This window comes from Sinohyriopsis cumingii, chromosome 18, assembly GCF_028554795.1.
Source record: "Sinohyriopsis cumingii isolate HCF-2022 chromosome 18, ASM2855479v2, whole genome shotgun sequence".
Classification (NCBI taxonomy): Eukaryota; Metazoa; Mollusca; class Bivalvia; order Unionida; family Unionidae; genus Sinohyriopsis; species Sinohyriopsis cumingii.
The window spans coordinates 12,923,542-12,943,278 of NC_142978.1; the positions used below are offsets into that span (position 1 = coordinate 12,923,542).

Below are 19,737 nucleotides of genomic sequence, written 5' to 3' on the forward strand. Positions count from 1 at the left end.
GGAAAGGAGAAGAAAGGAGAAGTTGAAGTCTGGGAGCGAAATTGGAGGAGGATATAGTAGAGAGGGAAACGGAGTTAGAGGAACGGACAGAAGGAAGGAATCAGCGGGAAAGAAATAGATGAGTAGATGCAAGGACAGGGGGAAAATCGAATTCACACTGTAAATCACGGGATGAATTAGGCTGTCACTTGGTCGAGGGAAAGACGAGTGATTGGAAGTTATCGTTTTAAATTATCAAATTTATTAAATTGTTATTGATTGAATTTCATCTTCTTGTTCTCTATAAATTTAACCGTCGGCATTGCTGACTGGGGGCTCAGAGCTGTAAATCTATCTCGTCACTAATTTAACTTTCTAACCTAACGAGCCAGGGTGGAACTTTCATCATAATTTAATTAAATTATATTGGAAGAACCCCACCCCAATACGTCAGAACGTCACATATATTTAGGGGGTTGTGACGACCTGGTCTTGACACCACTGCTCTTTTTCTTTTGGTTCCATTTGGCAGTTTCGGGACTGACGTTTTCCTTGGGGATGCCTTTGTTGGTATTGGGATCCCATCTGAAGAGGGAACGAATGATGACACCTCTTGGGGAACCTTTAGCAACAGGTTTCAAAATGATTTGCTTTTTGGTTTCAGTGTCGATGCGGAGATCTGCCAGTTGTGTCAAGGCTACTTTGTTTCTCTCAACAACGTGCTTGGTTTGATGTTGACTGTGAATGATTCCTTGCAATAATTGTCATGCTGTCACCGTAAACCATCGTAAGACTTCTCTGAGACTAACTTTTAAGACACGAGCCCGTATTTGTGGTATTTGTTTCATGACTGAGGCCGTGCAAGGCACGAATCAATTTGACGGGAAGATGAGACTGAAGGAAAATCATGTTGTCTAGGTGTGAGGCAGACCCAAAGTGTCCGAGGCTTTTATAGATTTGTTGGTTGCTGTTACGTCGACGACGGGGACGTGTAAACGACAGGCCCTCCATCTTGTCACCAGTGGTGAAACAGATGGGTACGAAATCGCAACTAATCGTGGATGGTGGGTTTTAAATCCACAAGTAAATAGGCGTGACGGATTTATGTGGCGTCCTCGTGCGCATGAGTCAGCCAAGGCGTTCATAACAGTTTGGCTAAGACTTAAAACTTGCGATTTATCTTTAGGACCTTTAAACAAGACCACGAGGAATGAGCATTTAGACTGATGGTGCGATGTGCTTTACTTTCTTGAAACACATTTTGAGTAATGTGAATGATACTGGAATTCTGGTAATGCCCTTTGCGTGTAAACCACAGTTTAATTTCTTCTTCGTCTTTTCCTAACATGTCGTCGAAGATGACCAGATGGGTTTGACTGGGGTCAGACACGATTCCTTCGTCTTCGACAAGAATGCCTTCCACAAGCACGGTGGAATCGCCTTGACTTTTGGGCAGGAGAATGTACGCCGATTGCCACACTTTGTAACACCACACGATACGTTGAGGTGGACGATCGATCAAATGATATTTATGTTCGATCAAACGTTTGACAAATTCGGTTTTGCCTGAACCGCTTGGTCATGCAATTAACATGTTAAATGGATGGCGAAGATACAAGGCCTGCAGACTGGCACGATCTAAGTTTTCGTCGATGACTTGGTGGAGGAAGAGGGAGCAGAGAATGTAGAGGTAGCCATAGGGTCGAGATTGTCACTTTTGACACTAACACAGACAAGGCATGAGTTTTTATACTTATTTTCAGGATACGTATATTTCTTTAAAATGGAACAACACGAAAGATAAAAATACATAAAAGACAAAGGGTTAAGTACAGCGATAAAATAGATAAATCACAACGATCAAAGTGGAATATAAACATGCAACTGTATTACATATTTTTGGTAACAAAGGTGTCGAAGGGACAGTGTGTAATAACCTTAGAGTGTCAACACTAGGTACAGTCAAGTAAAGGTCCTCTAGTAATGGTCTTTCACGGATGTCCATGTTGATGCCGGTCCTGTCCTGCATGGGGTGGTTTTCCTCAGTGTCTGGTTCTTCTGGCACTACTGTTAACACAGGTTTAAAAGTTACTTTTTCACTGTACTTTGGTCTTGAGGATTGCAAATCTTGGACATAGTTGGCCACTTCTTTGCCACTCAAAACTCCAACTTTTCCAGTCACGTACATCTACCCATTGAGGTTGTAAGTCACAAGGTACACATACATCGTCGTAAACATTTTCAGTGCCTAAAAATTTACGAATCTTTTTTTACCGTAGAAGTAAACAATTATCGACATGAAATTGCAAGGCTTTTAACAGAATGAGTCCCTCATGTACTATTAAAGGTACCACTGTCATGGTTTTGGTACAGTACAGATCGTAAAGAGTCCACACGTAATCGGCTGGTAAACGAAATCCCAGAAAGAAAGTCACTAAGACATGCACTACACGACGACCCCAATTCAATGGACACAGTACTCGTAATAAGTGTTGATAATCCTCCACCGTCTGAATATTGCCATTGATTTCCTTCCATGGCATTTTTAGAATTACGATTGAGGTACAAAGTCTACTTTTCGAACAGAAGCGATTTTATCTCAGTACCGTACCAATTTGTTTTAGTCACTAGTCGCATGTCCCACGTCCCACAGAATTTTCCTCTACAAACACAATTTGATCCCATAAAAGATGTAACTCTTCCTTTGGAATTTGGTGTAGTATGGCTACCTTGTAGGAAGTAGGATGAGTAGCCACCAAAATCGTCTGGTCCTCGTCATGTTGAACAATGTCTTACCATTGGAACGTTTTCAAATGAATCAGTCCTCTTATAGCATTCAGGTACCAGTGGTTCCAACGTTGGTGACGTAACGGATGATATTTTTCTTTGCGTCGTACTTGTATTTTGACCAACTCTTGGTTAATGCGCTCTCTCAGCTCCAGAGGTGGATTGTAAATGTACTCTTCTAAACTATTCATTTACAGCAATATATTTTGACGAAGGCAATAAGTGTACTTTCTGCACTGAGATGATTGTATTCCAGTGGCGAATATAAATTGTTTAGTCACGAACTTCCACATCACACACCGTTCAGAGGTTTCATCTTGAACTAAGTTTACACTGTGTAAAAGATTTTGGTAACCCTCTAACTCTTCTTCTCGAATTCGTTGCAGTAAATCTACCTTGTAGTAAATAGAACCAGCAACGAACCAGTCCTTTTCGCCAATAGGTAGTTGATCAATGTATGCCACTGGAACACTTTCTAAAGAATCAGTCCACTTATAGCCTTCAGGTACCTATGATTATATTTTGACGAATTCTCGGTAAATGATTTCTCTCAACATCGCAGACAAACCCAGACTGTGTTCTTGTATAGTATCCAGCCAGAGATAACTAAGTTCCCACCAATGGTAGGTACTGACAGTCCGGAGACCATCGAGCATGTTCTAGGTAAGCCGAATCTTTATGTACTCACTGGTGAAGTGCCACACCACGACTGAAGCAGTTCACGCTATCCCCTTCGCCCAAGTAGAAAAATCCGGCTAGCTAATTGTTCTGGGGTAGTTCCTTTCAGATATTTAGGCCACTTTCCTTGGAACGTTTAAAAACGACTACAAAAATCACAGTATTCATGCAAACGCAAACGGAACGAAAATTATTCTTTTACAGGCTCATTTCGACGATGTTAAGGTAAAATTGTCGGCAGTCTCCTCATTTTTGGATGACTTACATAGGTTGGGAACCGCATGGTTTCACGTGGAGTTGGACATTGACCATGAAAACCAGTAAAGTGATAAGGTGTTATGTAACGAGTGACATCGCTTTCGCCTCCGTCAGGTTTGACACGCACAGCATCACTTTCCATGGTAGGTACGGTAGTAGTAGTACTCATAGCAAAGTTGCCATAATGTATTACTGCATCGCTGAGGTCACAGCATCCCTGCCATCGCTAGGTGCAGCATTATACTCCACTTGAGAATAACCAAAATTGAATGGTATTGTCTGTTTAAAAGTATTCATCTTTCTGGCTTGGTCTTTGTAGTTACAATGAACTATCGGTCTTGGACGTTGTTCTTTTTTATATGCTAACCAATTACGATGTGTCCGTACGGTAAAGTGAATTAACTGGGAATCCGCACTTGCTTTTGTTACACGATTTGATACACTTTTTCTAAAGGCCGACTGACAATTTGGTATGTGTATAAACGTACAATCTTGTGAAGTTGGTAGGTGGTCACTTAAAAATCTTGATTATTTCCAGACTGCAAGGCTTTTTTCAACACCCCAAAGATCACCACTTGACTAGTCCAATTGAGAGTCAATCCTTTCACTTTACACTCGGTGTGCACTTCTTGAGGGTCCAAATATTCGTAGCCGTAATGTTTGGGACCACCACTAGCAAAACTTAGAATCTTGTTGTCGGGGTGCTCGTCTGTCAAGGCTCCTAAACGGTCTCGGCGTCAGGGTGTCGGTGACCCAGATGATCGATGTAGATGAAACTGTCCGTGTCAAAATACATCACACGATCTCCTAATAGTTCTGAAAGTTCGTACAATTTCAAGCGAGCATAGGCTGTCACGTAGGCTTCAGTGATGACGTGTCGGCATGTACATAGTCCAGTTCTTCTTCGTAAATGACTAGAATCAAGTCTTCGCGAGGGACTTCCACGTGTTTCATATATTTGGTTTTGTTGTGAATCATCTGGAAGTAGCGGCAAGGTTCTGCCAAGTACTCCATCTTGGGTAAACACTGACGTTGTGCCATTTCGCCACACAAACATTTCACCATAACTTTGGCAAACGATCGCCTTCCTTCCTTTTTGTCGATGTGGTCTAAACTGATGCATTCCTGTTCCCATATTTCTTTTTGAATATCGTTTGACCTTCGGGAATGTGGCACCAGGAAGGATAGCCGCTGACTTCTTGTTTCAGTTTTAAAAAGGCATCCACGTAGTCTGAGAAAATGCATTTCTGAGATTCGTTGCCCTTGTCGTATTGCTCTGTCTTGGAAAAGCGGTAAATTTCGTACACTTCTAACAGTTGGTATCCCAGGTCCAGAGCTTTGAACAATTCCACGCTGACCAACGTTCCTGTCAAGGTGCGTTCTTCCTGGGCGTGCTGACAAGGTTGGGTTTGGTTGCACGTTTCGCCACAAGTACGGCACAAGGGAAACCTCAGTTTTCCTTGGCAATGGTGCAGTAAAATGGGATGATGCAAGTCCGTATGAATCAATACTTTGCACTTGATCAATCCTTTGTATTGTCGAATGTTGTCCAGGGCGATGTGTTCTGTCAGCAATACGTTCCTAAGGTCTTTTTTCCTCCTCCGTTGCGGCTGTGATGGATCCGTTTGTCTTCCTTGTCGCACAAGTAATGCAACCACCGTAGAGCTTCGACCGAGTATTGACGTTTGAAAAAAATGGTCGTTTGAGGGCTTATCACAGCTACGGTTCTTTTGGGCATAAATCGCAGGCGGTACACTAAGGAACACGACATGGCAATGGTGCAGGCTTCTTTCCGTGCTCCATGAATAATTGTCGAACTTTTCCACAACAACGCCGTACAATCTCCACGTCTGAACGACAATATTTTAACATTTCTTCCTGAAAGTCGAAGGGGTCCGAGGCGTGAGCCTGGTACCAAGCGTAGAAAGCTTCTCGTTGTTCGGTAGGCATGTTGTCGGGGTCGTAGTAGTGATCCTCAGGCAAACGATGTAGAACGCCGTGTTGATTGGCTTCGGTATTGAAAAAGTGCGGATAATAGCCTTTGGACATATCTGTCATTCCAAACGTTTAAGGCATTCAGCTCAACGGGATGACCAAGTACGGTAAAGTGAATTAATCGAATCTTTAAACTGCACTTGTGCCACTTGCGTGGAAATGATTCGCGCTCCGTTCAAAGTCACTTTTTGACGTTCGGTGCTTGGTTCCGTATATTATCTGAGAACGAATTGCCCATTGTATCACGAAAAACTGTGAGATATCCTGGCTTAATGATGAAATCTCCTTAATGTTTTATGTCCTCTTAACTCCACGTCTCGTCGATGGAGTCTAAGATCCATTGGACGAAATCGGTCAGCGTGTTTGGTCCCGGAAGATTTTTTCACGTCATCCACGAATCTTTCTGCAGGAAGAGCAATGACTAAAGATAGGTTATTGGATGCACTTGTCGCACGCTCTATGATCCCCGCGGAAATTAAGAATGTGAATACCGGTCTCTTCGTGTATTCGAAATCAAAATAGATGAAATTAACTTCGTTCTGGTTATTTTTCTCCTCTTGTTTTACATGGTATTTTTGAATGAAGCATTCCTTTTGCAAGTCCATGATTTGGTGATAAATGTGACATCGTTTCTTTCCTGAACATACGTGCGCATTGGCATTATTGCTACGTATCACTTGTCCACAAGTAGAACACGATATCAAAAGTTGACAAGCACTCTTCCGCTGTGAACCTTGCGTTTTCAGATGCTGTTAGTTACAGGTAGGGCTGACAAAAGTGCGCTGACAAACCGGTCAATGTACTCGTTCTTGTCCTTAGTCAAGGCAGGGTTGAGGTGACAAGCATCCCTAACATCTCGATCTACAATGATTGTGTTGTTCTCGATTGGTATAGCCATAGTCACATTTCTCGCAATACTAACAACATCCCAGAAATGCTGCTATAATGGTAATATTATCGAAATGTTCATCTTGATGATAGACGTGAATGTATTTTCCGTCTTTGAAATGTTTGCCTCGAAACAACAGAGGTCCACGCACTTCTTCAGGGCGTACATTCAATGTGCATCGTGGAGCCAAGACGTCTTGCATTTCAGGAATGCCATCTTTGGATGTCCCAGCTTGCTGTACCAGGAGTTCTGCTGATCTTTGTTGTTTTGCTCGGTTCGATTTTTGAATCGTTTGCCATGTTCCTTTCCTTTCTGCCGTGTCGTTCTTGTCGGCATAATTTCATCCCACCAAGATGGCCCTGGAGAAACACATCTGGTCTTGAGGTTTATTAATTCGGACGAGGCTCGTTTTGGTGCTGAGAAGGTCGTCCACCAATAACACCATTTTGCGTCCGGTCGCTTTGAGAAGAGAAACGTGAGCCATGAACAGTGTCGCTTTGTTTTGTTCAATAATGTCATTCCCCCCTAAAAATACAGTTTCCTTTTTCAAACATTCCTCCTTGAGGGGATTCATCCTGTACGGATGCTGTTTTCAGGTGCAGAATCTACAATTTCAACATCATGGTGGATTTTGTTCAGGTTGGAACATCTTGAAACAAGTGCTCATATTCACTCATTTTTTTCTTGTGGATAAGTCTTGTACAAATTCTTTAATATTTCTAAATTTTGAAGGATGGTCGAACCAAAGTCCCTACAATCTGGATGTACGCCATCATTTAAACCTTCACTGTGTGGGACAGGTACAACTAGATTGGCTGAATGATTAACAGGGCTCTCTCTATCTAGTATAATATTCATCCTTCTATAATTATCTTTTGTACACTTAACAGGCAATGTAAGTCACGTTTCGTACAGTTAATGGGTAACGCGAGTGGAAACGTACATATTTGCAACTTCATTATACGGTGAACCTTTTTTGTTGTTATTGGCTTATTCCGCATCTCAAGCTTGTTTGGATGCCATCGGTAGGTGACAATTAATTCTTAAAATTCAAATTAAGTTTGATAACCAGTTAGCAAATTGAATGACGGGTAAGTGAAGTTGTGAGACATTTAAAGTATATGGGGGAGATAAACATGGAGCAGTCGAAGTAGTTAAGAATATGTTTATTCAATATTTGTGTTCTTTTCTTAAAAGTAGATATGAAAGCAGGTTCAAAACTTACGAATTAAATAACATCCTACTGTTCAACTGGCAAGCGACTAAAGTTTAATTGGTTCATTCCGAATGCTTGATAATCCTGCTTGTTGAGTATTGTCCACCTCAGAAGGCACGTCAAATAGTAATGGGTCAGTGTGTTTAATGTATAACATGTATGACATTTATGTCATATGCCAAATATAGCAAATATTTTTAGAATTCTGCCATTTTTGGCACAACGGTTGCATACAGAATACCAGCGACACAGTATACATTGGTCTATCGTGCATACAGCATTTCGATCAAAAGATTTATGACAAATATAAGCAAAGAAAGAATGAGATCTTCTCATGAACAAATTAAAAATATCTGATGTTTCATTCTGTCGAAGTCATTTTATTCAATTTGCAGATGAGATAAACAAACAGAACATTTTTATTTCGTTTTGAAGGTTGGTATCAAGTAGATCTCTGTACAGTTTATACAAATATAAACGCAGCTAAACTTTATCACACCATTGCGTTCTGACCAATGAAAATCTTCGTTACATTTACTAACTAATACAACTGCAATTAATACAGAAAAAAAATGTAATATATTTTGTAATGTCTTTTGATAATGCTTTGTCGAATATTCTTGCCAAAATTGTTTCAACCCATCGTTTCTTCAGATGGCTGGAGCACATGAGTAACAATATTTATATGTAAAGTCGTCGTTCACTTGAATCGACCTTAATATTATTCCTTAGATGGAGAGGACAATGTTAGATTTAAATCCTACTTGTTCTTAAGTCAGTGATTGTCATATTAGTGGGTTATTAGCGCATTGGTAACGTCTCAGACGGGCCAGATAAGCTAGGGAAAACAACGACCCAGCTTATACACCTATTCACGTCTAGAATCCTGTTTTACATGTCCTGTTCACATATTCAGACTGTGGCAGGTGAACTTCATACGGAGGCAGGTAACTCAATTCATCCCGTACCTGAAAGACGAGAGATATGCATCGCTCATATTAATGGAATCACAGAGATATGCATCGCTCATATTAATAGAATCACAGAGATATGCATCGCTCATATTAATGGAATCACAGAGATATGCATCGCTCATGTTAATGGAATCACAGAGATATGCATCGCTCATGTTAATGGAATCACAGATATACGCATCGCTCATATTGATGGAATCACAGAGATATGCATCGCTCATGTTAATGGAATCACAGATATACGCATCGCTCATATTGATGGAATCACAGAGATATGCATCGCTCATATTGATGGAATCACAGAGATACTCATCGCTCATGTTAATGGAATCACAGATATACGCATCGCTCATATTGATGGAATCACAGAGATACTCATCGCTCATATTAATGGAACTCACTATGACTACTAGTTTGCATCAGTATAAAAATGGTAGTGTTATTTACCTCAGCGCCGATTACAAAACAGGCTTTAAGGAATAAACAACTCTACTGGAGAAAAATCTCACTTTTTCAGGTAATGTAGATTGTTTTGATTGGCATACTCCCCACATCGTGTGACTTCCCTTTGTAGGATAAATCCAACGGAAAAAAACGCATTCAATTTTGTGGCAAAATGCCACGTGAAGAAAATCACTATTTTATAACTATATGATATTTATTGTATTTATTGTGGATTTCGCTCATATTTTATATCGTGTAAAAGTTACAGATTTTGTATAATACGACGAACTAAAAGTCCTCGGAATCTTTACTTTTAACCATGGAAAACAAGATCGTAACGTTAAATGGTAGCATGAGGGCGGACAACATAACGCGTCTGATCTGCCATATTTTGTCAGGTTTCTATACTCGTAATTTTGTTGGAACAGGAGTAGTAACCAGTCAAGCTTCACGTATGCTTATCTGCGGACACGGTGAGCTTAAACTAAGATGACATAGGAGCAACATCGTTACGGCAGTAATATACTCTTAAACAGTATGAGCTGTTGATAGCGTTACCAATTGATTAAAACAAATTACGACACACTAATTGGAATTATGTCGGTTTAACCGAAAACAGGGTGGATTAGCTCCAATTACGAAGTTTACCAGTGTCTATTTCTCCTGGTTATATTGCCTAGGAAGTCTTAAGCAATATTCTATCATGATCAACAGTTATTATTATTGTCAGAAGTTTGAAGGGTCTCGCTTCTTACATTTTCAACAGATGGTGCCAGTTTATATCGATCCAGGCACCTCTAATTTTCAGTTAGTAAAGAACACTTGTTATTGTGCTGGCAGTACTGGAAACATTAATGAAGTTAAACATTACAAGGCAAGTCTAGAATGCTACGGTATACACTGATGTTCCCCGTCTGCATTAGCATTCACCACCTTTGCAATGAATGGCTTTTACTTTGATTCAAATGTTTATTAAAAACTATCTATCAAACAGTATTTTCATTAAACCTATGTCTTGTTATGAATAGGTAATTCTGACAACACGCTAGAAGTATACAGATTATCCACAGTTCTTTCCCAGGAATATCTAGATTATTACCTATACATTAAGGTTTTCGTCCAGGCGTCTATCCAACACCCAATTTGTTCAGTTAAAGCATGGCAAGCTTTCTACAAGAACACTATTTGTATAACCCTCATTAATTTCATCGAGTTGCAATTAATTCAGCAGATAATTCTCAATTTTAATTTTGTACAAACATTCACAGGCAATAGTGAAAACACGCCCTTTCGCAATCGCGTCAGGTTAATAATCGTGCCCTACCTGTTCCACCTTGCGGAAAACCCTGATTAGGTTTTCACCAGCCAGCTTCCTTAGATCTTCCTCAGACCATCCTCGTCTGTTTAACTCGGCAAATAGATACGGATACTTTGACACGTCTTCAAGACCCACTGGCTGTCTAATGAATAAATGATAACAAAATCAAAAATTCATTGTAGTGTGAAACGTTTAACACGGGTCAGTTGGTAAAACGTTTAACACTGGTCAATTGGTATTACAAAATGTTTTCATTGAGGAATATTTACATTCGACCATGGACGTATTAAAGGTCCTACGTATAATACCAATAAATGGGCTGTATAAACATATTTGTGCACTACATTCCACCATTAGATCAATCCGGAAAGACTACCGTGGCATGTCCATGTGCAAGGGCTATTACTCTTTGTGCCTATGTACATTCAAAACCGTAAAATGATATCTTCGAAAGGATGGGAATAACTATATAATTTTTCGGATTCTTTTAAAACAAACTGCTTTTTAAATCATTGAAAAATAGAATAGAAGAAGCCATTTAACTCAGCATCAAAAGACTAAAACTAAAGCATTTACAGTGTTTGCATTTGGCAACTACCATGTCACTTGGATCGCTATTTTGACAAGCTACCCTGAAGGGTGCATGCAAAATTATGGATGAATGACAGAGTGGTTCCATTTAGGATCTGATATTACACAGAACACAGAAATGTCTTTTTCTTCCAACTAGTTTTTGTAATAGCCCTTGAATTATGTTCATTATAAATGCGTTAAACCTCCAGATATGCTTTGGGATAAATATGTGCTTAAAATACTGCAATATGCAGATAACTCATCATTCATTACGATGAGTTAGGATATTTTAAAAATACACTTAGTACTTTTACCGGATTAATGACTGTTGTTCAGCTCTTATCTTAAACTGGATTATTCTAAAAATTGTTTTCAAAACATTTAGTTATCTCATAATATGACTATTGTTGACCTTAATACAAAAAAACGGACTGACAATTGTCACAGATAACACTTGTAAATCTCCTGTATATAGGATATGGATACTAACATTATGATTGTCTGTAAAACATTAAAGATATTGCAGTATAAAAAACTGCATAATATTTACCCTTCAAATAGTTTACTAATGTAAAACAAAATAGCTTCGACGAGAATCATTTGTATTGCGATGAAGCAATATATATGAAACATTATCTTCTTCATAATTTTATACTTAATACGCTTGATCGCATGCAAGCAAGGTAATTTTGCTCGAAACAAATATGAATCTTTAGCTGATATCGAAGGAATGCAACATTTATTTTACCACATGTAAACAAAACTCAATTCATTAACTGAAATTTAATAAATTAAGCATCAAATGTTAGATCTCATATTTAAAAAGAGAGATGACTTTTGGAAAATATTACATGAATCTTATCTTGAAGACTTTCTTTTTATATCATAATATGAAATACGTAAGAACTTTAGAATTATTCTGCTATGATTAATTGTTTTCCTTTTTCGTATTCTTGCAATGGCTGTCATTATTAATTGTATACTGCAGTAACTATTTCAATGTTTGCATGATATTTTGAGTATATATTACAATACTACTTCTGAGTATTTATTACAATACTTCTGAGTATTTATTGCAATACTTCTGAGTATTTATTACAATACTTCTGAGTATTTATTTCAACGCCTTTAAGTACGTATTACAATACTGGAAAATATTGAACGATGCACATGGAATATCCCAAACACATGGGGAAATAAAGTTTCATAAATTTATAGTAAGACATAGGACAAAACGTGAACACTGACATGAAAATGATATTGAAGGAAGAAGGAAAGGAAGTGGGGTTAATAAGTAACATACACTGCCACCCCATCATAATCAGCTCCGATACCAACGTATTCAACGCCGATCAAGTTTTTGATATATTCAATGTGATCTGCAAAAGAAAAACACAAGCAATTATATAAAGTGAGTTAATAGCGACAAAGATGTTTCTAAATTATGCTTCACAAATTGATAAATGTTTAGTTTTAACAGTCACTAATAACAAGTGAGTACGGTCTGAGTATACCCCCCCCCCCCCCCCGTTTGTTTGTGCCACCCACCGATTTAAAAAAAAAAAGCGAAAAGCACAAATGAGATAAAAGATGCAGAGTATTTATTCAGTTTATTCATTGATTAATAATTCCAAACCTGATTAATGACCGGAGGGAGCCTAACACCGTTGTCTCTGCGCATTTCATATCAAACGGAAGTTTTCAGTGTAAAAGACGACCCTGCTCGCCAGTCATTTGCAATTCCTGAACAAGTTCATTTTGCGTGCAGGGGTGGATGGATGACTGCACATGTATGTACACGGGGGGGGGGGGAATATTACGTCGTCTGCTTACGATATTTACAGCGTCGAATCATGCAAAGGAAAAGAATGACAGTATTAAATTTGCCTTTCACGTGGATTTAACGAACGGTGTAATTTCTATGTACATGTGTGCAAAGGGATATAACTCTCAACCTTATGGTAATATTGCTAGACAGTTACCGAATAGTATGAACTACGTCACTCTGTTGTTCGAGGAAAATAGACTCGCCCATAATGCAAGCAATATGGCGCCGTGTTAGTAAGAAAACTCCGTTAAGCATGAAACGCGCAGAAGATGCCAGTGTTAGGGCCAGTCTGGTCACATTTAGGTTAAAAATTATAAATCAATGAATGAATGGACTAAGTTTTGTGCACTTGTTACAACATTAAAGATTTTCGTTATTGAAATAGGTTGGGGGTACAAACAAACGGTGATTTATGCAAAAACTATAATACTGTTTAAGAGGGTCCTTTGTTTCCTATGTGTACAGTATGTTTTTAAGTACAAGCAGTGTTTGAGAAATGAACTTCCACGCAGGACCTCATCATAATCATTGCCCTTACAATCGTTTGTAAGTCCAGCATTTGGCATATCATGTACTAGCAGCAGGCATTAGCATTATACAATCGTTTGTAAGTCCAGCATTTGGCATACCATGTATTAGCAGCAGGCATTTAGTATTATACAATCGCTTGTTAAGTCCAGCATTTGGCATATCATGTACTAGCAGCAGACATTAGTATTATACAATCATTTGTAAGTCCAGCATTTGGCATATCATGTATTAGCAGCAGACATTAGTATTATACAATTGCTTGTTAAGTCCAGCATTTGCCATACCATGTATTAGCAGCAGACATTAGTATTATACAATCGCTTGTTAAGTCCAGCATTTGGCATATCATGTACTAGCAGTAGGCATTAGTATTATACAATCGTTTGTAAGTCCAGCATTTGGCATACCATGTACTAGCAGCAGACATTAGTATTATACAATCATTTGTAAGTCCAGCATTTGGCATATCATGTATTAGCAGCAGACATTAGTATTATACAATCATTTGTAAGTCCAGCATTTGGCATATCATGTATTAGCAGCAGACATTAGTATTATACAATCATTTGTAAGTCCAGCATTTGGCATATCATGTACTAGCAGCAGACATTAGTATTATACAATCATTTGTAAGTCCAGCATTTGGCATATCATGTATTAGCAGCAGACATTAGTATTATACAATCATTTGTAAGTCCAGCATTTGGCATATCATGTACTAGCAGCAGACATTAGTATTATACAATCATTTGTAAGTCCAGCATTTGGCATATCATGTACTAGCAGCAGACATTAGTATTATACAATCATTTGTAAGTCCAGCATTTGGCATATCATGTATTAGCAGCAGGCATTAGTATTATACAATCATTTGTAAGTCCAGCATTTGGCATATCATGTATTAATAGCAGACATTAGTATTATACGATTGTTTGTTTCTTTACATTTGCTTTTATTTACTGTTTTCTTTATGTGGCTGTCATAGTCACTATGGCCGTCTTAGGTGGAAAACAATGACCAATCTGAAATTACATCTATGATTAAGACTTCTCTAGTAACATGGCTCTTTTCTTGCTTTACTATCTTTCCTTTCTGTTGAAGTACAAAAACATACCATTACACAGGTTACATGCAACTTGTGTCAAGATCGGATACTGAAGGAACATGACCTTATATAATAATTTATATCTGTGTAGGTTACCTGCAACTTGAGACAGGGTCGCATTAGGTTGTTTGTTGGGTTTACAGTTGATAAAATCAGCACCGAAGTTCACCATGACGAGTCCGCCGTTTTCTTTCTGTACCAAAATAATAAACCTCAGATAAAAACACGGAATGAGACAAATATCCATGACATACTAGATGCCACATTCACAGCATAAAGTAACCATTCAAAATCAAGTGAAGAATATTCTGTGCTGGGAGTGGCGTGGGGTGGGGTCACTTTGTTAGATTCTAGTGATTACTTGTTTGATTATGGAGAATCTAGGTTGGGAAGCTATTCCTCAAATCTAAGTACATAGTCCAGGCAACCACGGGCATCATTCTGCAGGCGTTATTCGTGCTACACTGTATTCACAGGACTTTGTGATAACATCGGTTATTGTCATGAAATGGCCCATGTCAAATTTGCTAAAATTAGGAATTGTTGCTACATTCTCATGTATAATTTGAGATAGGCCTAATTCTATGTATTATGTGGGTGGCTCCTGTTCCGTAGCAGGTGGCATGAAATACCGATCGACAGCTTACGACTGCGTATTCACCAATGAAAAGTAATTAAACCCTTACAAGTATGAAATAACGAGACTCATGAATTTATGGTTCATGATTTAATCAGAGGACATTTTCGCATGGTGCATTTAAGAATCCTTTTCTTGACAATTTATGTTGTCTTGAGGTCCTTGGAAACAATTATTGTATGAGGATATTTATAGAAGTTTCAATAAAGTTAAAATAGATTTGAGTACGGTACGATTTCAGCAGGAAGAAAAGTTATAGGCTTTATTGGTAATGGGCTTGAGTTGTTACTGGGGTTGTTCCGACAGCAACTTCACGCTGAAAACCATCATCACTTCCCTAGACGTTTCTTTATTAGTGATTATTCTTAATTTCCTCAAGTCCCACAGTAGGTGGATATGCATTCAAAGACAATTGTCACACCTGCAAATTACATTAGGTAATATCAGTAAGATCAAAGTTTCGGATGTAAACTTTGGCAGGTGGATGGTGTTGAATAAACCCGGTCACTTACACACGGACATATTTGGTCATACTATCCTTTCGCTTTTCTTTTAAACTGCGAACAAAATTTTCACCGAAAGATATCATCAGCAGATTGAATTTGTCCAAATCTGTGTCTCAGACATCTGACTTATTGCTTCGATCACTTTCCTACTCTTTATATTACCCCGTGGGTGGATATGGATTTTAAAACTTTGTTCTTTTTCATTTTCACTAAACGCAGATTCTAAGATAGTATACAATATTCAACAAATTGAAATGTCTGTGTCAAGCGTTATGCGAGGAACTGCTTCAGCTTCAAGTTATACACGTAAGGAAGGTCAATAATTCATACATTAGTTTCTTTGTTTATGTGATCGGTGCCTTAGATACTGGGGGATGTTTTGCTTTGTGGTTTTCATTATTTTCTGTACTGGTTTTGTTGTTTTATATTTGATGCTTTTTGTTTTATTTATTTTTTATTTTTGAGAGGTTTTGGGGGGTTGTGTTATTTTTTTTTTGGGGGGGGATTTTTTGTTTCGTTTCGTTGTTGGTCTTACTCCTTCATTTCTTCAAAAGATGGAGCCAATAAAAATTGAATATTTACACTGAAAAATAATAAGATGTAAGACTAAGTCCCTATCGTATATTTATTTCTAAAAAGTAGTCTCACCATTTCTGTTTAAACGAAATCATTTTGATATGTGATCATGCACACAACCATCACCGGTTATTACAACAGATACTCTATCACTAGATTCTCACGACATGATCAACCTACCGTCATTCTTAGGACATCATCTTGAACATCTCACGACATGATCAACCTACCGTCATTCTTAGGACATCATCTTGAACATCTTACGACATGATCAACCTACCGTCATTCTTAGGACATCATCTTGAACATCGTACGACATGATCAACCTACCGTCATTCTTAGGACATTATCTTGAACATCGCACGACATGATCAACCTACCGTCATTCTTAGGACATTATCTTGAACATCTCACGACATGATCAACCTACCGTCATTCTTAGGACATCATCTTGAACATCGTACGACATGATCAACCTACCGTCATTCTTAGGACATCATCTTGAACATCTCACGACATGATCAACCTACCGTCATTCTTAGGACATTATCTTGAACATCTCACGACATGATCAACCTACCGTCATTCTTAGGACATCATCTTGAACATCGTACCACATGATCAACCTACCGTCATTCTTAGGACATCATCTTGAACATCGTACGACATGATCAACCTACCGTCATTCTTAGGACATCATCTTGAACATCTTACGACATGATCAACCTACCGTCATTCTTAGGACATCATCTTGAACATCTCACGAAATGATCAACCTACCGTCATTCATAGGACATCATCTTGAACATCGTACGACATGATCAACCTACCGTCATTCTTAGGACATCATCTTGAACATCTTACGACATGATCAACCTACCGTCATTCTTAGGACATCATCTTGAACATCTTACGACATGATCAACCTACCGTCATTCTTAGGACATCATCTTGAACATTTCTGTGATGATTACAATAGCCATATGCAGACGAATGACTGAAGATGACGGGAGCACTCGATTCTTGAATGGCGTCGATCATGGTTTCCTTGGCAACGTGGGACAAATCTATTATCATGCCCAATCTATTCATCTCTTTAATGACGATCTAGCAAAACAAGAAGACAAAAATGAAACACTTCAAGTTGATTAGAAACAGGACTTCCAATTCGAGGAAGGTTTACTCTTTAACACTTTACCTCCGCGGGGATTTGTTTTCGCCATTATCGCGATCAGCCAGTAAAATTTTCATGTGAAGTGAGACATTTTGATTTTTTCAGGTGTCATTTTTCTCTGTGTGCAGCCAAACATACAACAGAGATAGATCACTGAAACTGCATGTTTTTTTTTTCTTCTTTTCTTTGAAATTATATATCCACACTTTAAGAAATCTTTCCAATAAGTATTGACACAATCGTACAGACACTTAGAAAACTTCCTAAAAATGACGTATTATATTTTTCCATACTTGCACTTCCGTATATTTTTCCTTTTGATATATTCTTTTTATTAAGAAACAAAACTGAACAGTTATTTACTTTGTTCCACCGGGTAATCCCATTCGATTAACCAAAGTAATATTTTGATGTTTAGGTCTCTATACTAAAAGCCTTTAAAAAAATTATATGAAATACAATAAAAGAAAAATATTGAATTACACACAACTGAAACTTCTACTGCTAATCTTTGTGATAAAGGAAATTCTGTCTTACTTAACTTCTTTTGAGACTGTTTGTATGTGTGTGTTGTGGATTTTTTTTTTGTTGTTGTGATTTGTTTCTTTTCGCTGTTTCTTCGTAGGGAAAATATCGGGGAGAGGTGGGGATCCAAGACCTCTACTGCAGTTAAGTGAACTCGTCCATGTTTTTAAAAGTAGGAAACATAACATTGTCTAATTTTGCCTGAAGATAATTATAATTGTAACACAATATAATCATGTCTATGCTTGAATAAATAAAGACTTGACTATATTAATAAACGATTTACATCATGAACACATAAGTACTTGTTTCTCCGTTACCTTGCCAAATTCTGTCAGTCCATTGTATTTTGACGAATTATTTAAGTCAACCTTCCAATTGTCTGCCCTGAATGAAAGAAAAAAGAAAACAACAAAAAATATAATATCAATACCGGCTACAAATATATTACATGTACTATATGTACTTTTATTTCTAATCTAACTGATGCAATCTCTCTTTAATTTAAAATCTTTCTTTCTCAAGGCTACACGAACAAGTGTAAAGTGTGAAGAAAACGCGGGTTCATGTATATAAAAGCCAACATAAGAAACAAGTACAAGCTAGATGAGTCTCTGTGTCTGTGTGTGTGTGTGTGTGTGTGTGTGTGTGTGTGTGTTTGTGTTTAGGATTTTTAACGTAGCATTAACAATTTTTCAGTCATATCGCTACGATGACGGCAGTGTGTCAGTTTATAGTGATGTCTAGCACTGGGGCATCATGCCACAGACATGTAGTACCCAGTCACATTATCCTGACATCAGGCCGACCAGTCCTTACACTAACCTCTTAATGATGAGCGCCTAACGATTATTGTAAGTCTTTGGTATGACTCGGCCGGGGATCGAACCCACGACCTCCCGCTTCCGAAGCGGACGCTCTAACCACTTGGTCACCGGAGTGATAGTAAAAATGAGACAAAGTGACAATAATTGTACAAAGTAGCTGGAATTACTAATGTCAACCGTATTGCCATTATCTACATCAAACTAGTCTCATTCCGCTTGTGATGTCAACCGTATTGCCATTATCTACATCAAAATTATCTCAGTCCCCTAGTGATATCAACAGAGACGAACTTGTAGTGTTTTTTTATTTAGAAAAATTTAAGGTTAATACATACACTCAGCAAAACGTTTGACTGTAGGAACAACAACACAATTACATCAGAACGAAAACACATAGTAACTGGCAAAAACATACCGTCCATGCTTGCCTGTAAGTCGACTCCAACTGGAAAACAACATTAATTCTAATATACCGTCGCATAAAGCGCCGGCAGATCAGAGTATTTTTTATTCGTTCTGATGAGTATTCATAACAAAATTGCATAAACCCAGACCTGCCGTTGCATTTGGGGTTGACTAATAATCGGGTACATGCGGTAGAAAATAATGTCTCACCATGGCGTACTACAGCTATGTGTGATTGTCATATATCTACAGCCAAGCCTGTAGAACATTCTTAAGTTGGCCAGACTACTGTCGATAGAGTGACCTCCTTCAAGACCCAGGAGACTGGCTATCTTTCCCTCGTAGAAAGCATCAAGGATACCTAAAAGCAAAATCTCAAAGTTAAACGTCTTTGCAGCCATATAGGCGTTCTTAAAATCAGACACCGTCTAAATTTTCATGACATAGAGCGATTCAGAGTGTATCCCCTGGATGGGACGAAATCGGACGGTAGTAACAGTTAATAATTCTGC

General features: G+C 38.3%; 1 protein-coding gene across 1 annotated transcript in view; it reads right to left on the minus strand.

Moving 5' to 3' along the window:
• Positions 1–8,167: 8,167 nt before the first annotated feature.
• LOC149776083 (dipeptidase 1-like) overlaps positions 8,168–19,737 on the minus strand; it is a 38,047-nt gene continuing 26,477 nt past the window's right edge. Inside the window, exons 4-10 of the mRNA XM_089941208.1 lie at positions 19,436–19,586; positions 18,314–18,380; positions 17,225–17,401; positions 14,672–14,768; positions 12,415–12,490; positions 10,545–10,680; positions 8,168–8,770 (exon numbers count right to left, since the gene is read on the minus strand). Of these exons, the coding sequence (XP_089797334.1) occupies positions 8,681–8,770; positions 10,545–10,680; positions 12,415–12,490; positions 14,672–14,768; positions 17,225–17,401; positions 18,314–18,380; positions 19,436–19,586 (794 nt within the window). The 3' untranslated portion in view covers positions 8,168–8,680. The remainder of the gene's footprint in view (positions 8,771–10,544; positions 10,681–12,414; positions 12,491–14,671; positions 14,769–17,224; positions 17,402–18,313; positions 18,381–19,435; positions 19,587–19,737) is intronic.